General features: G+C 34.9%; 1 protein-coding gene across 1 annotated transcript in view; it reads left to right on the top strand.

Moving 5' to 3' along the window:
- Positions 1-25,522, top strand: part of LOC150108597 (uncharacterized) — a 186,253-nt gene that overhangs the window by 121,914 nt on the left and 38,817 nt on the right. Inside the window, exons 9-10 of the mRNA XM_090416046.1 lie at positions 7,565-7,588; positions 20,986-21,096. Of these exons, the coding sequence (XP_090272172.1) occupies positions 7,565-7,588; positions 20,986-21,096 (135 nt within the window). The remainder of the gene's footprint in view (positions 1-7,564; positions 7,589-20,985; positions 21,097-25,522) is intronic.

Below are 25,522 nucleotides of genomic sequence, written 5' to 3'. Positions count from 1 at the left end.
ATTAATCCCATGTCTAAGCATCTGTTGTAAATTTCTGTGACTAAGTTTTCAAGATTCAGATACAGCTATAAAGACTGTGTCATCTGCATACCTGAAGTTGTTAGTTCTTACTCCCTACTTTTACATCCTTCAATTCTGCAATATCTTTAAAAACTTGCTCACTATATATATCATTAGTCCTTGTCTTACTCCTTTTTTGATTTCAAAGTTGTCAGAATATGCATTTTTGTATCTTATTTGAGGCCATTTGATTCCAGTATATATTTGTAATTATACTAGATCTTTTCCTTTTAATCCATTATTCTGTAGGATATATATTAATTTCTTGTGCTGTATTGAATCAAATGCTTTGGTGTAATCAATAAAACAAAGTTATATTTTTTTCTGGTTATCGAGGCTTGTTTCGCATAATGTTTTCAAATTGACAAAGTGCTTTTATTCTCTCTAGGATTATTCTCAGTAGTAATTTTATAACATGGTTTGTTGAACTTATTAGTCTGTATTCTGAACATTCAAAAGTTCTTGAAATTTTGGGAATAGTGACAAAGATGGATTTCCTTAGATCATCAGAGATGTATCCTGTATCATAGATGTTATTAAAAATAACCTTTAGATCATTAATTGAGTTTTCATTTAATTTCTTTAACAATTCGATAGGGATCTGATCAGGGCCTGGTGTTTTTTTTTTTTTTTTTTTTTTTTTTTTTTTTTTTTTTTTTTCCCCTCCTCTCTCTCTCTCCCAATATGTAATTGGTTCACCATCCATATTTTGTATATCTGGTTGGCTGTGCGATCAGAGTCAAACAGTTCTTCTCCCTATTCTTTCCATCTTTTTATGATCTCTTGTATCTCTAATAGTATTTTTTCATTTTGATGTTTTATACAAAGATTATGGTTGAATTTTTTCTTTTTATTTGTCAAAGCTTGGATTGACTTATGCATTCTTTATTATTGTGTTTGTTATCTAATTCCTCTATTTCTTTACATTTTTCATTTAGCCACTTGTCTTTAGCCTTATTGCATTCATTTTTTATAATTTTACTGAGTATTCTATGCTGTTATGTATTTTTCTTTTTTCGTCTTTCATTCATAAGTTCTAATATAATTTCTCTCATCCAGAGATGAGATTGTATTTCTTATATTGATATCTTATTGTATTTCATTTTTGGATAATTTTGTTGGCTGTCTATATATTGCACTTCTAAAATTTGACCATCTGTTTTCAATTTCCCTTGTATTGCTAAGTATATTGTCTTCTGTTTTATATCCTACATGATATAATTTTTTTCTAATTTCTGATTTAAACACCATTATGTTGTCAGGTATATTCAGAGCTGTTAAGTCTTTCAGTATGATTGTTTTTAGAAATGTTTTTTTTGTTTAATCTTTAAGGTAGACAAACAGAGTTATGTTCTAAAGCTATATCAGTATCTGGGTATGTTTAATGTTGGTTTTATTACTATTAAGTACTTAATAGTATTAATATAGATCATGGTGTAAGATATATTATCTCTTTTCATTAATAATAAAGGAATGTTAATAAAAAGAGATAATATATCTAGACTAATCACGGTGTCTGAAGGACCTGAACAATGATTGCAAATTTAATTTTTAAAATACAAAGAGTTGATAAAATGTGAAACATATTTTCCAGTCAAGATAGATAATAATGTGGACAGTGAATAATTCATTGTAGGTCTTATTGCAATACCAGGCTTAATGGATTTTTGAAAGACTATGTAATCTGGAAGGAGGAGTATAAATGATTTTGAGTTTTTGTCTTTACTCTTTGATCCTAACTGAATGAAGAAAGTCTATTTTATTAACTTTTTAAAATTTGGCTGGTGTTAGGATCACACAAAGTGGGGTGGGGGAGGGGATAAGTAGAAAGATCATGAAGATCAAAGAAATCTTAAAGTATTTTTTTCTTATCTTATTTGACTACTACTTTGCCCTTGTTAGCTCTGATAATAATAAGTATTATTTTTCTTTAAAGATTTAAGAGCTTTGAATTCCTGAGGTGTTAGCCTAGAAGGATGTAGTTTTACTGTGAAGACAATCATCGCAATTTGAAAGTATGCTTGCTTGGCAGTCTCACAAGGAAGGGAAATCAATCTCTGCATATAAGATGAAAAGAAAATCCATAATAGACAGTTTTCTAGGAGAAATTGCATGCTCATGAGCTTTGGATAATACTGAAATTTGATCTTGAATAAGAGCTAATTTCCATGTTTGACAGTATTGTCAAAAATTTCTTAGCTTCATTGAGTTGACTTGTAATTTAACCAAGATTGATTGGCCCTAACATAAATGCAATACACTGAAAATCATCTTTAAGTCTGCAGCAGATAGGCATCCTGTGCTGTTTTACCCTATTAATGCATTTTGCATATTTGACTAAAAACTTGCCATATGTGCTCTGTTATCCACAGTTTTAAATTTTATTCTGTGAATTTCATCAGATTCCTACAAACAAGTTTTTAACTCCACTCTTAACTCCCTTAAACAATAATCCAGTTTACTAGTCAGCTAGCGTATGACTCCATCTTATGATATTGTGAAGAATAGGGATTGATTAGTTCTTAATAAATTTATGGATTTTTTAACAAACAAGTTTTTAACTCCACTCTTAACTCCCTTAAACAATAATCCAGTTTACTAGTCAGCTAGCGTATGACTCCATCTTATGATATTGTGAAGAATAGGGATTGATTAGTTCTTAATAAATTTATGGATTTTTTAACAAACAAGTTTTTAACTCCACTCTTAACTCCCTTAAACAATAATCCAGTTTACTAGTCAGCTAGCGTATGACTCCATCTTATGATATTGTGAAGAATAGGGATTGATTAGTTCTTAATAAATTTATGGATTTTTTTTCTCCATCTTATAGACAGAGGCCTGTTTACTTCCTTTTGTCAATAAAGTCTACTTTCAAACTGCTGTGATTCTCTTCATATGCCTTTATAAATAAAGGACTAGGATGAGAGTAAAGGTATTATAAATAAAACCTATCATTGTTACTAACTTCAACTGCTCCAGTATTATTTTTTGAAGAATTTCGTGATTAGCTTAATTAACAAATACAGAGTAATTGAATCTAGGTCTATTTTTAGGCCTATTTGCTTGTTTGCATATAATTCCAGTTATTAATAAAATATGTGGTCCTTATGAGAAGTTGCCAGAGCATTTCAAGTTTCATTTAGATTAGACATTTATGTGGGGGAAAATTGGTCAAAACAGCTGAGAAAGATACCGAGTTAATAACTCCATTCTGACAGATTGAATTTAAGGTATTTAGGGTGTATAAATATTTCAGCTATTTAGGCACAATTTTTAGTGATGGCAAATTAAATATGGATATACATGGCAGAAAAAGCAAAGCTGGTATGGTTGGAGCCAACTAAATAAATTTATATGAAGTAAGAGAGACTTGTTAGATGTGTTAGAATTAAATGTTGATCGGAGACTAAGTGATCACAGATAATGGGAGTTCTGAGAAATGTTAGGAGTGTGAACAGATGGTATCAGTGACAGAATCACAAACAATGGTGTGTTCACTTAAATAGACTCTGCATTGATGCAGTCAGAACAGAAATCTGAGATCTGACAACACTGGAATGCTGACAAGTACAACACTGGAATGCTGACAAGTGACCAACTGATTTGGGGGAAATTTGTTTATAAGAGATTAGTAATAATGTAAATTTAATCATCATAAATTCTAATATCCAACATAAGAAGCTTGAATGGCAAAGAAATGGAGCTAGCTGAGGAATTAGATAAGTACCAGATTGACATAATAGGGGTGACTAAAACAAAAAAGACAAAAACTGGTATGATCTCTTTCTGAGCAATAAATACAAAATGTTATATTCAGGAAATGACGATCAAGGAAAAGAAGGAGTAGCCATAGTATTCAACACAAAATACGAGGCTAATCTTCTTGAATGGTGGGAAAATATCAGAATGGGGATTTGGACAATGAGACTATTTCTGCCTATGGTCCCATAGAAGGTTCTACTAAGGTAGAAGTGGAGGAATTTTTCGAGGCTTTAGAGAAAGCAACAGACACAACGAAAAAGGAAAAGTTGGTCCTTGTTGGGGATCTAAATAGCAGAGTAGGAAATGGTTGTCAGACATACAAAAATATTTTGGGAAAATTTGGAGAAAAGAGCAAAGCTAATAATAATGGCAAATACCTGTTGGATTTCTGCTCAGGACATGGACTGGTTATTACTAACAACATGTTCCAACATAAAAATGTGCACAAATACACATGGAGAGAAGAGGCAAGAATAAGAAAAGTCTCATTGGCTATATTATTCTTGATAGTGATGTTTTCTCTCTTGTGCAGGACACTAGAGTGTACAGAGGATTTGAAATTGGAAGTAATCACCATTTATTTTCAGAAGGATAAAATTGAATTTCATATTGAAAAGAAGAACATGTAAGAAAGTTTTAAAGAGAATAAAAGTTGAGCAGCTCTCAGATGCGAACTGTAGACTAAAATACACAAACATTATTCAAGAAAAAATGAGAGTTTGAGAACAGGAACCTCCAAGGATCCATATCAGGAATTTAATGATGATGAAGATAGGGTGCGTACTAAAAAGATTGAGTCTTCATTTTGGTTAAGATTCAATGATTATACGAGGATGGTCGGAAAAGTTCTTGGCCTGACAATGAAAAAACGAATTTATAATTTCAAAATTATTTTTATCTTTCAGCATCATCTCCCTTAAGACTAATACATTTATTCCAGCGATGCTCCAGCACCATTATCCTGCCCCTGTAGTGGTTCTCAGTAAGATCTGCAAAATAACCCTCAACAGCTGCAATCATCTTCATTCGAAGAAATACACTGACCATGGAGGAAGAGCTTTAGTTTTGGGACGCGATAGAAGTCAGGGAGAGAGCCAAATCTGGGGAATAGGGTGGATGTTCCAACAATTCATAGTGCAGATCTCTTAATTTTCCCATTGCCAAAACATCTTTGTGGGTAGGTGCATTGTCCTAATGAAAGAGGATTTTTTTTTTTTTTTTTCCTTCTGCAAACTGGGTCTTTTCTCACGAATTTTTTCGTCAAGTCTGGTTAAAAGATAGGAATAATATTCCGCAGTTACTGTTTTACCCTTTTAAAGATACTTAATAAACAAAATGCCTTTAGCATCCCAAAACACCAATGCCGTCACCTTTCCTGCTGATGAAACCGACTTTGTCTTCTTTGGTGCTGAACAACCGGCTTCTGCCCATTGTTTTGACTGATGTTTGGATTCTGGTGTATAATGGTGAATCCAAGTCTCATCCATAGTAATGAATGGATGCACAAAATCAGTTTTATTCTTGTTAAAACTCTTCAAGCACTGTTCAAAGATTTTCATGCAAGTGCATTTTTGATCTGCTGTGAGCAGATGGATGATGAATCTGCTGTCATCATCCATCTTGCGCAATGCTTTTTCATTTGCAATTCTTCATGCAAAATATATCCAACATGTTCTTTTGAAATGCCTATAGTCTCAGCAATTTCATGCACTTGATCAATGATTTCTGGTGTTGTTACACTTTTTGGATGTCCTTCATGTGGATCATCTTCAAGGCTGGTATAGCCATGTTTAAACTCAGCACTCCCTTTCTTAATTGTGGAAAAACGAAGGAGAAGAGTGCCCATAAACTTTTATGAACTTTGAATGAATTTATTTTGGCGTTAAACTTTCTTTTACAAAGAATTTTATAACTGCATGAAACTCGATTTTATCCATTTAAAGGGATACAGACAACACTTTTGCTTCAGACAGCTCTATAAAACAAACTGCTTGATAGAATGACTTGCAATTTCACATGAATGCTTGTGACAGGTGTACAAACTTTGAAAAAAAAAAATCAAGACAATAGTGTTGCCATCTATGGTCGAGGCAGAGAACTTTTCAGACTGTGTTCATACATTGAATTGAGGATAGGAGATGCTATACAAATTCTGTACCACAACTCGTGCATTTGCAGATATTGTTGCTGAAACTCTGATTATACTTAGCTTTTAGCGTTGGCTTCCCTAAGCATTTGTCATGAGAAGTGCAATAGGAAAGGTGCAGGATTTAAATGCATTTGACACGTGGCAGATCATAAGTGCCTGATGGATGGATCACTCGATCTCCGAAATTGTCAACAAACTTGGATATTTTCTTATGACAGTTTCAGGAGTGTTCCGAATATGAAAATTTTGGCAAAAAAGCAGAGCACCTAGACAAACTGCAAAATGCAACAACCAGGATTGAATGATTGTGGACTTGGCTGTCTAGCTAGCTTGCATCATATGGGACTGATAGGGGGTCAGACATTATCTCAAATCACCTCTCACCTCCGGATGAAACATCATTCTGAAAATGATGTTTCATCCGGAAAGTCAGTGCAATGCTTACCCCACCACCTCGGCTTTGTGAGCTGCCGACCTACGAGAATCCCATTTTTAACAGCACGACACATCAAAACTGGATGATTAAAAATTGGCAATGTATAACCTGGAGTGATGAATCACGATTTAAGCTTCATAGTGTCAGTGGGAGACTGAAGATCTTGCATGTCAGGTTGTAATTCTACATGCTGGTGATGGAGTGTCTTCAGTTGGACATCTTTAGGACCCTTGGTACATGTACCAACGACTCTCAGTTATCCCAGTTAGTTGAACTAATGGCCGACCATTTACACTCATTTATGTCCATTATGCTTCCCAATGAAAATGCCATCTTCCAGCAAGACGACTGTTCATCTCACAAGTCTTGGCAGACTACTGCTTAGTTCCAGGAGCATTTTGTTGACTTTAAAATAATGAAGTGGCCACCTAAAAGCTCTGATTTAAATCCCATCACCACCAACTTGAGCAGATTGTGGATAGCTCTTGAGAATGCATGGGTCACCATACCCCTGAAAAAGTTTTGCAAGCTTGTGGAGTCCTTGCCTCGTTGTGTGGCAGCTGTTATCCGGGCCAGAAGGGGGGGGGGGGAGGTCCAACACATTACTAGGTAACTATCCCTAATTCAGTGGCACTTCAGTGTATGTGCAGGAACACGCAAAATATTTTGAAATGGTTATTTGAAAATTTTTAATTTGAGACTTTTGTGTGCTTTATATTACTATGTCATGAAGTAACTTCTGAAAATTTGCAGCACCAAATTAAAGCCTCTCGACTTTTAATAGACTCGGCAATTTTAATGGAGAATAATTAATCTTTGTAATTTCTCATGTTTTAATGGGCTATGGTGTTCTTAGTTAATTAGGGAAGCGTAGTTACAAAATTATGTCGCAAGTTGACATAATTGAGGTATATAAACTTTGCATCTGTCGACATGATGCAAAGTATAAGTCATGGCCCTTAAAATAAATAAATAAATATAAAACACTCTGCCCTAGTGATGTCCAATTTACTTGGCCATAAGTCACTGGACATTTTCTCATTTTGTCCAATAAATCATTTTTAAATGTTGTTTATAACTATTTCAGCAATTAACTTTTCATAAGGCAGCATAATATTTTTTACTATATGGTTATACTTTTTTTCCCCCCTTAGGCTGGGGTCCTCAACCACCTGCTGGTAAGTTTTTTTTTCTTCCCCTCTTATATAAGCCCTTGCTTATTTGCAATAGTTACATGCATGGAAAAGATGAGTCTTTGTTAATATTAAAATTTTTGTTTGATTTCCATTATTATTAAAAACTTGGGCATTTCGTGGGAATTATCTGGAACATACAATTTCTTACCACCAAGGGAAGCTAGCTATTCATTATTCCACCACATTCTTTACAGTTTCACTTCTTTAATTCGAGATACAAAGAATTGGCAATTATAATGAAAAGTTGTTAATTTCTTCTGCCATTATTATCCTTAAAGTGATGTTATTGTTTTTTATGTCAACAAGGAGTAACCTATCATAAACGTTTTAAGGAGAAAATTTTTCGCTAAGCTTCTGATTTCAAAATGAATCCTATTTAAATTGCATCCTTATCCAAATATTCGCCTGTTCCAAAGCATAGAATAAAAAATTGTTTAAGATTGTGTTTTACAAAAATATATTAGCATCTATCATATATCAACTATATTCTAAGTGGATGGAATTTATTGAAATTTGGGATCGGGATTTGGAATAATGAATTTGGTTAAAAGCACACTTTTTTTGTACCAGATCAGGAGATTTTATACAAAAGGAATGTTAAAAATGAATAAATAAATATCTACCTAAGCAAAATCCAGATATTGCTTCACTTTTTCTTATGTCAGTAACACCCATGAAAGGTTTTAAATTTTTCATGGATTATGAAGACATTTAGCACTGTGGATGGATTGGAAATTGGTAATTTAGAAGCTGACTCTTAACATGGAATGCATTTAGATTTATTGGAACCTTCAGGGTTCTAATAAGTATGGTGGTGGTGGTAATAGTCTCACACTAGGCACCAAATATTATCTATCTGCTAAAGGCATTTCTGTTGTAACACTAATTGTAGGTTGGTGAGTCAGAGAGAGACACCAGCCATTTTCTGTGATCATTTTTTGTCACATAACTTTATCACCAAATGACAGCACTAGATGGCGTGATGCGTCATCATTTGAAAATGGTAACTTTCGATGGTGCAGAGCGAGCATGTTATGTTTTGGTTTGAAAAAACGAAGTCTGAAGCACAAGTTCAGAGGAATTTTCACATGCAATATGGCAAAGAAACTCCTAGTAGATGCACTATCTACATGTGGCACAAGAATTTTGTGGAAACAGACTGTTCTGTGTGTCATCCACTCAACATGAGGGCCTCATGCTGCCAATACTATTGTGGAAGAAGTTCAGAAAAGTTGCCAGTGAGGCCCTGGAAAGTCAACCAGATGGGCATTTCATTAAATTGGAATTCTACATGGGGTGCTTAAGGGTCAAAGCTGTATAACTGAGAGGAGACCTCCACATAGCCTTTAAAGGAATGCGGAGAACCGACCAGGGCTTCTGACCTAATGTCCAATCCTCACCTTCTCGTGGTGCACCCTGTTGGGTATCTACTTTGATACTGAACGAACGAGGATGGGCTGGCAATTTGGGATTTAGCCGACCAAATTGTATTCTTATTGGTTAAACCAAAATAAAAAATGATGGTACAACATGACAAAATTTCATGCCGGCTGGGGCGTCGCCCGGTTAAACAAGGCCCCCGTTGTTTTCGCCAGGGAACCAGGGCGAACAGCGAAAAGTCAGCTACTGGAACAAATCTGAAAACAAACCCCAACTCAACATCACCAGAGTTAAAGATCGGTACTATCAACGTAAGAAGCCTGAATGGCAAAGAAATGGAGCTAGCTGAGGAATTAGATAAGTACCAGATCGACATAATAGGGGTGACTGAAACAAAAAAGACCAAAACTGGTGAGATCTTTCTGAGCAATAAATACAAAATGTTATATTCAGGCAATAACAATCAAGGAAAAGAAGGAGTAGCCATAGTATTCAACACAAAATACGAGGCTAATCTTCTTGAATGGCAGTCAGTCTCAAGTAGAGTAATGTGGGCAAATATGAGAATGGGGAACTGGACAATGAGACTTATTTGTGCCTATGGTCCCACAGAAGGTTCTACTAAGGTAGAAGTGGAGGAATTTTTTGAGGCTTTAGAAAAAGCAACTGACACAATGAAAAAGGAAAAGTTGGTCCTTGTTGGGGATCTAAATAGTAGAGTAGGAAATGATTGTGAGACATACAAAAATATTTTGGGAAAATTTGGAGAAAAGAGCAAAGCTAATAATAATGGCAAATATCTGTTGGATTTCTGCTCAGGACATGGACTGGTTATTACTAACACCATGTTCCAACATAAAAATGTGCACAAATTCACATGGAGAGAAGAGGCTAGGAATAAGAAAAGTCTCATTGACTATGTTATTGTTGATAGTGATGTTTTCTTCCTGGTGCAGGACACCAGAGTGTACAGAGGATTTGAAATTGGAAGTGATCACTATTTAGTCTTGAGCAGGATAAAATTGAATTTCATATTGAAAAGAATAACATGTAAGAAAGTTTTAAAGCGAATAAAAGTTGAGCAGCTCTCAGATGTAAACTGTAGACTAAAATACAGAAAGATTATTGAAAAGAAAATGAAAGAGTTTGAGAACAGGAATCAAACCTTGGAGATTCAGTGGCAAACTCTAAAGGAAACATTGATTGATTCTGCCAGAGAGGCATGTGGTGAGGTTGTGTGCAAAGATAAAAAAATCAGAACTCCCTGGTGGACACAGGAAGTTAAAGAGGCAGTGAAGGAAAAGAAGAAAGCATATCAAAAGTTCCTGGCAAATAAGTCAGCTTTTACTCTTACAGAATACAGAGACAAATGTAAGAAAGCTAAACATTGTGTAAAACTAGCTAAACAAAAGTCATGGGAGGACTTTGGCAAGAATATAGAAAATAAATATCAAGAAGGTGGCAAAATATTCTGGAGGTTGTTGAAGAAGCTTAGGAATGGAGGAAAGAGTGCTGTAAAAGGAATTAGAGATGATAAAGGTGAAATGAAACCAGGAGAAAAAGATATCCTTGAAGTATGGAGTAATTACTTTGAAAAACTGCTAAATTAAACAAGCAGTGATGACAGCACAGTGATAAAAAACACTGACCAGGCATGCAGTCAGGAATACATATCCATACTTGAAGTAGAAAAAGCCATCAAAGGCTTGAAATGTGGAAAGGCAGCAGGAGTAGATGATATTCGAACAGAAATGCTGAAGTATGGTGGTATAAGAGTCTTACAGTGGCTGCACTGCATAGTTCAGAAAGCCTGGACAGAGGGACGAATTCCCGATGATTGGAGTAGAGCTCTCATAGTACCCATATATAAAAAGGGAAATAAAACTGAATGTGAGAATTACAGAGGTATTTCCCTACTGAGTGTTCCTGGCAAGATCTATGCAAGTATACTTGAGAAACGGTTGAGAAGAATTGTGGAAGAAAAGCTTGGTGAAGAACAAGCTGGATTCAGGCCAAATAGAGGCTTTCAGGATCAGATCTTCACTTTACGACAAATAGTCGAGAAAGCATGGGAATTTAACGAAGATCTGTATTTAAGTTTTGTCGATTTGGAAAAGGCATATGACAAGGTGCCAAGAGAGAAGCTATTCAATACGCTGCAGTTATATGGTGTCAATGGGGCATTATATCAAGCAATACTTAGTCTTTATTTGAGTTGTGAGTCTGCAGTTAGAATTGAAGGAAGTACAGGAAGATGGTTTAATGTTAAATCTGGTGTGAGACAAGGGTGTACGTTATCCCCTCTGTTATTCATTATCTATATGGATCACATTATGAAGGAATGTGGTATTAAACCTGATATCAAAATTGGAGATGTTAATGTCAGCTCTTTGCTTTATGCGGATGATGTTATACTTCTAAATAAATCCGCTACAAGTCTGCAAGATTCTCTGACTAAATTGAATAGCTGTTGTAATAGATATGGTATGAAGGTCAGCAATAAAAAGACAAAGACAATGAAAATAGGCAGAATCATTGAAAATGTCAACTGTGTTGTGAATGGAAAACCTGTGGAACAAGTAAAACATTTCAGCTACTTAGGCACAATTTTTACTGAAGATGGTAAACTAAATATAGAAATAGACAACAGAATCAGCAAAGCTGGTATCGTGGGAAGTCAATTGAATAAATTCATATGGAATAAGAAAGAAATTAGTCGGAACACTAAATTAGCTGTATACAAGACTGTGTTCAAACCAATTTTAACTTATGGATCTGAGAGCTGGGTCAGAAGTAAAACACTTGACCAAAGACTAGAGACCGCAGATATGAGAGTCCTGAGAAAGATTAGAGGCGTAAACAGATGGCATCAATGGCAATATCATATTAAAAATGAGGATATTAGGAAAGAACTTGACATTGTCAGCATCCAGGAATGCGTTAGCAGAGCTAATCTCAGATGGTATGGTCACTTAAATAGAATGGGAGAGGAAAGATTAGCATAACAAGTGTTCTCTGCCAGGTTGGCAGGAAAACGACCCAGAGGAAGACCAAGATATAGGTGGATTGATACTGTACAAAGTGCCTTAGACGATAGAAATATAAGATCTGATAATGTTGGAGTCTTGACAAGTAACAGACTGATTTGGAGGAAAATTGTAGATAGGAAGTTAGTAATGATGTAATTTTTTCATGTAGTACTGTCATATCCTGTACACCCCTTGAGGGTACATGGCAGGAATTTGATGATGATGATGATGGAATTCTACATGTGACTGTGGCATGTTTTACGACAGCATCTACATTTAAGGCCCTACAAATTTGCCCTTGTTCAACATTTGAAGAAAGATGATAAGAAGATACACCAGGATTTCTGTATGGAAATGATAAGTAGGATAGAACAAAATGAGGACTCAACTGCAGAATTTGGGGAAGTGAAAATCAACATGCCATCGTAGCATATGCAACACCCCAAAAGCTAATTATTTTGCACCATAAGCAAGAAGAAAGTATATAGACTTTTTTTTTCAGAGTCTACTGTTACTGGTGGTGTGTATCTGGGCATGCTATAAGGGTACCTAATACCACAGTTAGATGACAATAACCACGACAGATGCTGACATTTACAGCAAGACAGGGGCACCTCCTCATTACCTGATAGATGTAAGGTCGTACCTCAACCCCCATTTTCAGGCAGATTGATTGGGAGAGGGATGCCTGTAGCATGGCCACTGCATTCCCCTGACCTTACAGTGTTGGATTTTTTTCTTGTGGGGGGGCTATAATCCAATTTGGATTAGCTGCGTTCCAGGATTACTGCCGCTATTGCCGAAGTTTTGCCAGATATGTTCTGTCATGTGTGGCAGGAAATTCATTACAGATGGGATGGGATATTTACAGAATTACTTGAGGTAGTCATATTAAACTTTAATTGTCTGTGTTGAACCTTCAAGCTTTACACTACATTTGCACGATAAGAAAAATTGTTCATTTATTGCTAATTATCTTCTATTATCGTTGTATATCCCCTTTTGAAACACCCTGTATATAGTTGAATAATTAATAAGAACTTAAATTGCATACTGAAAAAAATATTAGAATGTCAAAATGGATTTAGAAATGGATGCTTTACAATTGAATGTAGCATTTTGTTTAAAACTACTTACAGAGAACATATGAGAATTTAGTTTCGAAACTCAAAAAAAAACATAAAGCATTTGATAGTGTGAAAAGACAAATAATGTTTGATTTATTACAAAGAATAAATATATCTAATATTTTATTGCAGGCAATATTGAATATGTTCAAAAATAATAAAATAGAAATAAATGAAAACATATCTGAAAAACAACCTATAAACCAAGGTGTTAGACAGGGATTTCCTCTATCTCCAACATTTATATTAATGAAATACTAATACAGTGGAACATTTTAAATAACAGAGGCATAAAAATTTCCCAAAATAAAATGAATGTTATTTGTTATTACTGTATATTCCGGTGCATAAGACGCACTTTTTTACCTTAAAAATTCATCTTAAAAATCGGGTGCGTCTTATATAATGAAGGTAAAGATTGTTTCCTCTTTTCAAAGTCGTGCACTCCCTTTTATGTTCCAAGATCTTTGTAGGTGGTTAATGGTGCAATCAAATTGATGCGTGACCTTCATGTGACTTCTAGCGCATCATTGGCTAAGAACGGGGAGCCCCTATTCAAGTTTCATAGTATCTTATCTGAGTAATCAGTTACCGATGTTTATCAGTATTGAGTTGACGTGTTGAGATATTTTGTGTTCAGTTTGATATTTCCCCGTAGATTTTAGTGATGGAAAAAAAATGAAAAGTTGGTCCTTGTTGGGGATCTAAATAGCAGAGTAGGAAATGATTGTGAGACATACAAAAATATTTTGGGAAAATTTGGAGAAAAGAGCAAAGCTAATAATAATGGCAAATATCTGTTGGATTTCTGCTCAGGACATGGACTGGTTATTACTAACACCATGTTCCAACATAAAAATGTGCACAAATTCACATGGAGAGAAGAGGCTAGGAATAAGAAAAGTCTCATTGACTATGTTATTGTTGATAGTGATGTTTTCTCCCTAGTGCAGGACACCAGAGTGTACAGAGGATTTGAAATTGGAAGTGATCACTATTTAGTCTTGAGCAGGATAAAATTGAATTTCATATTGAAAAGAATAACATGTAAGAAAGTTTTAAAGCGAATAAAAGTTGAGCAGCTCTCAGATGTGAGCTGTAGACTAAAATACACAAAGATTATTGAAGAAAAAATGAAAGAGTTTGAGAACAGGAATCAAACCTTGGAGATTCAGTGGCAAACTCTGAAGAAAACATTGATTGATTCTGCCAGAGAGGCATGTGGTGAGGTTGTCTGTAAGGATAAAAAAATCAGAACTCCCTGGTGGACACAGGAAGTTAAAGAGGCAGTGAAGGAAAAGAAGAAAGCATACCAAAAGTTCCTGTCAAATAAGTCAGCTTGTGCTCTTAGAGAATATAGAGACAAATGCAAGAATGCTAAACACTGTGTAAAACTAGCTAAACAAAAGTCATGGGAGGACTTTGCCAAGAATATAGAAAATGAATATCAAGAAGGTGGCAAAATATTCTGGAGGTTGTTGAAAAAGCTTAAGAATGGAGGAAAGAGTGCTATTAAAGGAATCAGAGATGATAAAGGTGACATGAAAACGAGAGAAAAAGATATCCTTGAAGTATGGAGTAATTACTTTGAAAAACTGCTAAATGAAACAAGCAGTGATGACAGCACAGTAGTGAAAAACACTGACCAGGCATGAAGTTAGAAATACGTATCCATACTTGAAGTAGAAAAAGCCATCAAAGGCTTGAAATGTGGAAAGGCAGTAGGAGTAGATGATATTCGACCAGAAATGCTGAAGTATGGTGGTATAAGAGTCTTACAGTGGCTGCACTGCATAGTTCAGAAAGCCTGGACAGAGGGACGAATTCCCGATGATTGGAGTAGAGCTCTCATAGTACCCATATATAAAAAGGGAAATAAAACTGCATATGAGAATTACAGAGGTATTTCCCTACTGAGTGTTCCTGGCAAGATCTATGCAAGAATACTTGAGAAACGGTTGAGAAGAATTGTGGAAGAAAAGCTTGGTGAAGAACAAGCTGGATTCAGGCCAAATAGAGGCTGTCAGGATCAGATCTTCACTTTACGACAAATAGTCCAGAAAGCATGGGAATATAACAAAGATCTGTATTTAAGTTCTGTCAATCTGGAAAAGGCATATGACAAGGTGCCAAGAGAGAAGCTATTCAATACGCTGCAGTTATATGGTGTCAATGGGGCATTATATCAAGCAATACTTAGTCTTTATTGGAGTTGTAAGTCAGCAGTTAGAATTGAAGGAAGTACAGGAAGATGGTTTAATGTTAAATCTGGTGTGAGACAAGGATGTACATTATCCCCTCTGTTATTCATTATCTATATGGATCACATGAAGGAAAGTGGTATTAAACATGATATCAAAATTGGAGATGTTAATGTCAGTTCTTTGCTTTATTCGGATGATGTTATACTTCTAAATAAATCCGCTACAAGTCTGCAAGATTCTCTGACTAAATTGAATAGCTGTTGTAATAGATATGGTATGAAGGTCAGCAATAAAAAGACAAAGATAATGAAAATAGGCAGAATCATTGAAAATGTCAACTGTGTTGTGAATGGAGAACCTGTGGAACAAGTAAAACATTTCAGCTATTTAGGCACAATTTTTACTGAAGATGGTAAATTAAATATAGAAATAGACAACAGAATCAGCAAGGCTGGTATGGTGGGAAGTCAATTGAATAAATTCATATGGAATAAGAGAGAAATTAGTCGGAACACTAAATTAGCTGTATACAAGACAGTGTTCAAACCAGTTTTAACTTATGGATCTGAGAGCTGGGTCAGAAGTAAAACACTTGACCAAAGACTAGAGACCACAGATATGAGAGTCCTGAGAAAGATTATAGGCGTGAACAGATGGCATCAATGGCAGTATCATATTAAAAACGAGGATATTAGGAAAGAACTTGACATTGTCAGCATCCAGGAATGCGTTAGCAGAGCTAATCTCAGGTGGTATGGTCACTTAAACAGAATGGGCGAGGAAAGATTAGCAAAACAAGTGTTCTCTGCCAAGTTGGCAGCAAAACGACCCAGAGGAAGACCAAGATATAGGTGGATTGATACGGTTCAAAGTGCTTTAGACGATAGAAATATAAGATCTGATAATGTTGGAGTGTTGACAAGTAACAGACTGATTTGGAGGAAAATTGTAGATAGGAAATTAATAATGATGTAATTTTTTTCATGTAGTACTATCATATCCTGTACACCCCTTGAGGGTACATGGCAGGAATTTGATGATGATGATGATGAAAAAACAGGCGACATTCATATACTTCAAGTTACAAATTGCAGATTGTAAAATATGGGGAAGAACACGGGAATAGGGAAGCTGGAAGACATTTTGGACCTCCGCCTACAAAAAAATGATTAGAACTTGGCGTGGTGAGAAGGCGATTTTGTACAATTTGCGTAAAGAAAAGTGCACGGAATGTGGAAAAATTGCGAAGTGCCAGAACTAGAGACTGAAGTTTTGAAATGGGTGCAAGGAAATTGGCAAAATGGCATTGCCATTTCAACAAAAATGATTCGTTCACATGCAGTCAAAGTAGCCTGTGAGCGTAACATTGAAGATTTTAAAGGTGGTGTGTCATGGTGTTACGTTTCATGAAACGCAGTGGACTTTGTATGCATACAAAAACAAAAATCAGTCAAAAAATGCCAAAGAATATGAAGACAAAATTATTTCTATATTATAAGAAATTAATGATCATAGAGAAGAGTCAGATGACAGTGACATGGGTTTTGCAGGTTTCTGAAAGGTCAGTTTACTATTAAAAATTACCTATTATTTTATCCATTTTTTTTTTTTTTTTTTAATCATACTTTACAGTTTAGGTTTTTTCCAGAAAATTGTATTAAATTTCTTGCGTGCGTCTTATACACCGGAAAATATGGTATGTGAAAGATCCATGTTATTGGGTAGATTGTAGAGAACTGCATTCCTGTACAAGTGATACAAAATGGTGTTAATTCTGGAGTGCAAATTTCGAGCACAGCAGAAGACAATGATGCCCTCGAGATCAGGATTGTTATTGCAATCCAAACCAGTGAGGATTTTTATAATGGCTTTCTGGCAAAAGATCAGAGGTGTGCAGTGAGCTGTTCATGGGAGAAGAGAAAGTGAATTTCTTTGGTCATCCATACATGAGTTGGAAGAGAATACATCATCAAATTCCTGCCATGTACCCTCAAGGGGTGTACAGGATATGATATTACTACATGAAAAAAATTACATCATTACTAACTTCCTATCTATAATTTTCCTCCAAATCAGTCTGTTACTTGTCAAGACTCCAACATTATCAGATCTTATATTTCTATCATCTAAGAACTTTGTACCGTATCAATCCACCTATATCTTGGTCTTCCTCTGGGTCGTTTTGCTGCCATCCTGGCAGAGAACACTTGTTTTGCTAATCTTACTTCGCCCATTCTGTTTAAGTGACTATACCACCTGAGATTAGCTCTGCTAACACATTCCTGGATGTTGACAATGTCAAGTTCTTTCCTAATATCCTCGTTTTTAATATGATATTGCCATTGATGCCATTTGTTCACACCTATAATCTTTCTCGGAACTCTCATATCTGCCGTCTCTAGTCTTTGGTCAAGTGTTACTTCTGACCCAAGCTCTCAGATCCATAAGTTAAAACTGGTTTGAACAATGTCTTCTATACAGCTAATTTAGTGTTCCGACTAATTCCTCTCTTATTCCATATGAATTTATTCAATTGACTTCCTACCATAACAGCTTTGTTGATTCTGTTGTCTATTTCGATTAATTTACCATCTTCACTAAAAATCGTGCCTAAGTAGCTGACGTGTTTTACTTGTTCCACAGGTTCTCCATTCACAACACAGTTGACATTTTCAATAATTCTGCCTATTTTCGTTGTTTTTGTCTTTTTATCGCTGACTTTCATACCATATCTATTACAACAGTTATTCAATTTAGTCAGAGAATCTTGCAGACTTGTAGCAGATTTATTTAGAAGTATAACATCGTCTGCATAAAGCAAAGAGCTGACATTAACATCTCCAATTTTGATATCATGTTTAATACCACTTTCCTTCATAATGTGATCCATATAGATAATGAATAACAGAGGGGGATAATGTATATCCTTGTCTCACACCAGATTTAATATTAAACCATCTTCCTGTACTTCCTTCAATTCTAACTGCTGACTTACAACTCAAATAAAGACTAAGTATTGCTTGATATAATGCCCCATCGACACCATATAACTGCAGCATATTGAATAGCTTCTCTCTTGGCACCTTGTCATATGCCTTTTCCAAATCAACAAAACTTAAATACAGATCTTTGTTATATTTCCATGATTTCTCCACTATTTATCGTAAAGTGATGATCTGATCCTGACAGCCTCTATTTGGCCTGAATCCAGCTTGTTCTTCACCAAGCTTTCCTTCCACAATTCTTCTCAACCGTTTCTCAAGTATACTTGCATATATCTTACCAGGAACACTCAATAGGGATATACCTCTGTAATTCTCACATTCAGTTTTATTTCCCTTTTTATATATAGGTACTATGAGAATTCTACTCCAATCATGGGGAATTCGCCCCTCTGTCCAGTCATTCTTAACTATACAGTGCAGTCACTGTAAGACTTTTAAACCACCATACTTCAGCATTTCTGGTCGAATATCATCTACTCCTGCTGCCTTTCCACATTTTAAGCCTTTGATGGCTTTTTCTACTTCAATTATGGATATGTATTCCTGACTGCATGCCTGGTCAGTGTTTTTTACCACTGTGCTATCATCACTGCTTGTTTCATTTAGCAGTTTTTCAAAGTAATTACTCCATACTTCAAGGATATCATTTTCTCCTGTTTTCATGTAACCTTTATCATCTCTAACTCCTTTTACAGCACTCTTTCCTCCATTCCTAAGCTTCTTCAACAACCTCCAGAATATTTTACCATCTTCTTGATATTTATTTTCTATATTCTTGCCAAAGTCCTCCCATGACTTTTGTGTTTAGCTAGTTTTACACAGTGTTTAGCATTCTTGCATTTGTCTTTGTATTCTCTAAGAGCACAAGCTGACTTATTTGACAGGAACTTTTGATATGCTTTCTTCTTTTCCTTCACTGCCTCTCTCTCTCAGAATCAATCAATGTTTTCTTCAGAGTTTGCCACTGAATCTCAAAGGTTTGATTCCTGTTCTCAAACTCTTTCATTTTTTCTTGATTAATCTTTGTGTATTTTAGTCTACAGTTCACATCTAAGAGCTGCTCAACTTTTATTCGCTTTAAAACTTTCTTACATGTTATTCTTTTCAATATGAAATTCAATTTTATCCTGCTCAAGACTAAATAGTGATCACTTCCAATTTCAAATCCTCTGTACACTCTGGTGTCCTGCACCAGGGAGAAAACATCACTATCAACAATAACATAGTCAATGAGATGTTTCTTATTCCTTGAATACTGTTATGTTACCAGAGTATGAACTTCAGAGTGAAGCAAAGTTTTCTATATTTGATTGTTTCACTGTCTAATTTGGATTTCTTATACTTGACAAGAAATTATATTGTTTTTATCCTTGTCCAAGTGTAAGCAAACAAAGCATATAAACAAGTTGACTAGTAGTGAAGATTCTTCATCCACAAACTTTGGTTTCTTACACCTTAGTTAAGGATTAAACAGGAATATTTCTTTTCTAGTATGATATACTTTATAATGAAGTGAAAAATTCATACTTTTTTTTTTTTCCAACATATGGAATCTAGTGCAGGATGAGTGCAAAACAGGTTTTGGACTTCATTTCAGAGGTGTCGAATTAAGTTTTTTTATAATCTTGGATAATCTTTCTGGCTGAACCAGTGTTCTCATCATATTTTACCACTGGTTCTTTAATTTTGTTTCTTGTTTTCTGATTTACTTCAATAATATTTTTCAACTTTGAGCAGTTTTCATACATGTTTCTTTTCACTGTTCGGTCACCTCTTATTAGATTAAACTCTTAGACACTACAGCATTAGGTTACTATTCACTGTAGTAAACGGCAGTGAATTTCTTTCACAAAAGCATTGTATTGATGGTGGACTTTTTAGTATTTTGTTATAAAGGAGGTACCACCAACAATAATCCCCCCCCCCTTTTTTTTTTTTTTTTTTTTAAAGTTTCCTAAATATATTATTGTACAGCTATTACTTAAAAGTATTTGACTTGTTTTTGTCTTCTCTGTCTCAGTAATACCAGTTTTGTCTGCAGTATTTTTGTAAATCCTCTGCCACTCAACATCCTTTATGCTGATGGCCCCAGTTTCAATAACTGGCTTTTACGAAAACGTGATCCAGGCCAAGTGGGATGGGCACCAGTTGACCCGACATTTGATTGTTACACCATCGTGTTGCATGTATGTATATTCTTATTCCCAGATTTATATATATATATGCCAGTGTTTGGCTGGTTTAATCTCAAGTTATTTGGCTGGTCTCTCTACTATGGTCACATTTATTATTTCACTTTCTTAAGGCTCTACTAAATGCATCAATCCATCTAGATTTTTTTTTTTTTTTTCCCTCTTTCATGTCCAGTTCTTTAACCTGAATTATCAAGTGCACTGTTTTTTTGCGTTTATTGAGAGGAACAGTTTTTAAAAAATTGAAAAAGAACTACACTTTTGAGTTTGCTATTTTAAATAACAATTAAGTTGATATTTGCATGATTTCTGCAACACTTTAAAAAAAAAGTGTATATAAAGACGTTTTCCTAATGGCAGAGTTGGCATAGTATCCAGGAGTTAAATACTAAAAATATGCTAACAGAAACAAATATACACAAATATTCTTGTTTATGTTCAGGTGGATATGGAACTGGTTATCAGGGATGGGGAGCTCCAACAGGTGGTTATGGACCATATGGTGGACCTGGACCTTATGGAGGACCTAGTCAGCAAGGTTATGGCGGATATGGTGAGTACAAAACATACTCTTTTTCTACACATCTTAGTGTTAATGTGATTGGTGTACTTTAATATAGTTTTACATTTCATGAATTTATGTACATCTTTATGTTAGAAAATGTTGTTTGCAACAACTAGTCCATGGTTTGAAAAGAAATCCAGCTAGCATTAGTTTTGCTCTTTTCTCCAAATTTTACCAAAACGTTTCTGCCTACAAAATAGATTCTAAGGTTGTCACATTATTTGATTTAACTTGATTTTACTCTTGAACTAATTATTGAAATGAGAAAGAGAATTTCAAAAAGAAACACGTGACCTTTATTGATTATGAAAAAGCTTTTAAGGTAACAGGCAAAAAAAGAAAAATCGTATAGAATACATAAATGTGAATGTTTTGAATTTCAGAAAATTTGTGTAATTTTTATTATTTTTTATAACATTTAGTGATTCACTATACTTTTTGAATTGGCAAATTGTTTATTGGTCCAGGCACATCAGCAGAAATGCAAAGTGAATCTGTTTCAAGCAAAAGCAAATCTAGTTCATCTAAAAATTTATGGATTTGAATATGAAACTGAATCATTGATTTAGTCATATTTTTTGTCTTTTAATTAAAGTGTAGTGTACAGTTGTATTTTCTTGGAAAAACTGCAAACACATTTTTAACTGATTTCTTATTAAATCACCATCTATATATGATTTTAATAACAGAATGAAGCAACAGTTTGGATTAATTTGTGGAAAAAATAAATAAAAAAGAAGTCTCCATTGCACATTAATCATTGAAATTCACTATTTTTACCTTTTCACCTAATCATTTTGGCCTCTTCAACTTCTTGCTCATCTATCCAAACTGTTAAGTCATTTTTCTTACAACTAATGTATAAAACTTCAAATGGCTTTCCTTTCTAATTGCATTAACTAAGGTAGGAGATATGCAAATATATTTTCTAAAGCAGTGAGCCAGCATGTTCATCTGTACCAACCAGGACACCAGATAAATTTTAGGTACTTGATGTGTTGTTTATGTTCCTTTTTCAAGTTTGGTGGGCACGGGGCCAAATGGCAAATATATTGAAGACATTTAAATGTCCACCAAATTTGAAATAGTTTCCTCAGCCAGACAAGCAACACAGGCACATTCAATTCACCATTGAAATTGAAAAACAATAAACTTCATGTTCTGGATACATTTGTTACATGTCTTCACTCAAATTGCCTGTCCTTCATTGTCTATTATAAGCCAACGCACACAGGCCAGTACATATATGCCCGCCTTCACCTACACAGAAACAAGGCATTATTAGCACCTCAAAAAAAATAGAGCCTTAACAATTTTGCTCTGGTGAGCATGCTCTGAAAAATGAATATAGAATAATAAGAAAACATTTTTAAAAAATGACTATAACAAGAAAACAATCCATAGAATTCTTCACAAAAATACAATCAAAAATATATAGCCATCCCTTATATACGAGAATTGTCTAAAACAGTGTTTCTCAACCTGTGGTCCGTGGACCACAAGTATTCCGCAGGCAGACTTAAATTAAATAAATATATATTTTTTAATTATCCAAAGAAAACAATTTAAGATTGAATAAGTAAAAATTAGTGAAATGAAATGGATACTTAAAAAAACAACAAATAGCAATAGAATGATGAGTAATTACCCCTTGTATCCTTGATATTATTATTTAGTTTGTTGTTAATGATAATGTAATCTATTATTGATTTAGTTCCTCTTGCTTCCCATGTGTACTTATGTATATTTTTATGCCTGAAGAAAGTATTGCTGAATTTTAGATTGTTAAATATGCAGAAATCCCTTAATCACATTCCACTGTTATTGATTACTGGTTCTCTCTCTGATCCAGTGCATCCTGTTACTGCTCGAGCATTGAAATCTCCCATCAAGATTGTTGCTTCATTGGTGCATAAATTCGAAAAATATTGAATGTTTGATTCATAATTTTCATTCTGACTTTGATTATTCCGCCTAATACCCAAGTATAATCTGAGATTTTGTTTCTCCAAGTATTTTTTATTTTTTTAATCCAAATTGCAACCCCAGATGTAGCCCATTTGTCTTCTAGAACTCTGGAACTTCGGAAGAACATAACATAATCTTCCAGAATTTGAGATCCCTTTTTCTTTTTTTCTCATCTATTACTGCTATATCAATGTTTCTATTTTTTAGTTTTTTCTTTAGCTCATTAATTTTGTGTGCGATTCCACCATCATCATCATCAAATTCCTGCTATGTACCCTCAAGGGGTGTACAGGATATGAGAGTACTACATGAAAAAATTTACATCATTACTAACTTCCTATCTACAATTTTCCTCCAAATCAGTCTGTTACTTGTCAAGACTCCAACATTATCAGATCTTATATTTCTATCGTCTAAGGCACTTTGTACCGTATCAATCCACCTATATCTTGGTCTTCCTCTGGGTCGTTTTCCTGCCATCCTGGCAGAGAACACTTGTTTTGCTAATCTTTCCTCTCCCATTCTATTTAAGTGACCATACCGCCTGAGATTAGCTCTGCTAATGCATTCCTGGATGCTGACAATCTCAAGTTCTTTCCAAATATCCTCATTTTTAATATGATATTGCCATTGATGCCATCTGTTCACGCCTCTAATCTTTCTCAGGACTCTCATAGCTGCGGTCTCTAGTCTTTGGTCAAGTGTTTTACTTCTGACCCAGCTCTCAGATCAATAAGTTAAAACTGGTTTGAACACTGTCTTGCATACAGCTAATTTAGTGTTCCGACTAATTTCTCTCTTATTCCATATGAATTTATTCAATTGACTTCCCACCATACCAGCTTTGCTGATTCTGTTGTCTATTTCTATATTTAATTTACCATCTTCAGTAAAAATTCTGCCTAAGTAGCTGAAATGTTTTACTTGTTCCACAGGTTCTCCATTCACAACACAGTTGACATTTTCAATGATTCTGCCTATTTTCATTGTCTTTGTCTTTTTTATTGCTGACCTTCATACGATATCTATTACAACAGCAATTCAATTTAGTCAGAGAATCTTGCAGACTTGTAGCGGATTTATTTAGAAGTATAATATCATCCTCATAAAGCAAAGAGCTGACATTAACATCTCCAATTTTGATATCAGGTTTAATACCACTTTCCTTCATAATGTGATCCATATAGATAATGAATAACAGAGGGGATAATGTACATCCTTGTCTCACACCAGATTTAACATTAAACCATCTTCCTGTACTTCCTTCAATTCTAACTGCTGACTTACAACTCAAATAAAGACTAAATATTGCTTGATATAATGCCCCATTGACACCATATAACTGTAGCATATTGAATAGCTTCTCTCTTGGCACCTTGTCATATGCCTTTTCCAAATCGGCAAAACTTAAATACAGATCTTTGTTATATTCCCATGCTTTCTCGACTATTTGTCGTAAAGTGAAGATCTGATCCTGACAGCCTCTATTTGGCCTGAATCCAGCTTGTTCTTCACCAAGCTTTTCTTCCACAATTCTTCTCAACCGTTTCTCAAGTATACTTGCATAGATCTTGCCAGGAACACTCAGTAGGGAAATACCTCTGTAATTCTCACATTCAGTTTTATTTCCCTTTTTATATATTGGTACTGTGAGAGCTCAACTCCAATCATCGGGAATTCGTCCCTCTGTCCAGGCTTTCTGAACTATGCAGTGCAGCCACTGTAAGACTTTTATAGCACCATACTTCAGCATTTCTGGTCGAATATCATCTACTCCTGCTGCCTTTCCACATTTCAAGCCTTTGATGGCTTTTTCTACTTCAAGTATGGATATGTATTCCTGACTGCATGCCTGGTCAGTGTTTTTTATCACTGTGCTGTCATCACTACTTGTTTCATTTAGTAATTTTTTAAAGTAATTACTCCATACTTCAAGGATATCTTTTTCTCCTGTTTTCATGTCACCTTTATCATTTCTAACTCCTTTTACAGCACTCTTTCCTCCATTCCTAAGCTTCTTCAACAACCTCCAGAATATTTGTCCACCAGGGAGTTCTGATTTTTTTATCCTTGCACACAACCTCACCACATGCCTCTCTGGCAGAATCAATCAATGTTTTCTTCAGAGTTTGCCACTGAATCTCAAAGGTTTGATTCCTGTTCTCAAACTCTTTCATTTTCTTTTCAATAATCTTTCTGTATTTTAGTCTACAGTTCACATCTGAGAGCTGCCCAACTTTTATTCGCTTTAAAACTTTCTTACATGTCATTCTTTTCAATATGAAATTCAATTTTATCCTGCTCAAGACTAAATAATGATCACTTCCAATTTCAAATCCTCTGTACACTCTGGTGTCCTGCACCAGGGAGAAAACATCACTATCAACAATAACATAGCCAATGAGACTTTTCTTATTCCTAGCCTCTTCTCTCCATGTGAATTTGT

The sequence above is a fragment of the Typopeltis vanoorti genome, chromosome 3 (assembly GCF_054136105.1).
Source record: "Typopeltis vanoorti isolate ZY-2024b chromosome 3, IOZ_Tvanoo_1.0, whole genome shotgun sequence".
Lineage (NCBI taxonomy): Eukaryota > Metazoa > Arthropoda > Arachnida > Uropygi > Thelyphonidae > Typopeltis > Typopeltis vanoorti.
This window is presented reverse-complemented; position numbering and strand designations above follow the sequence as displayed.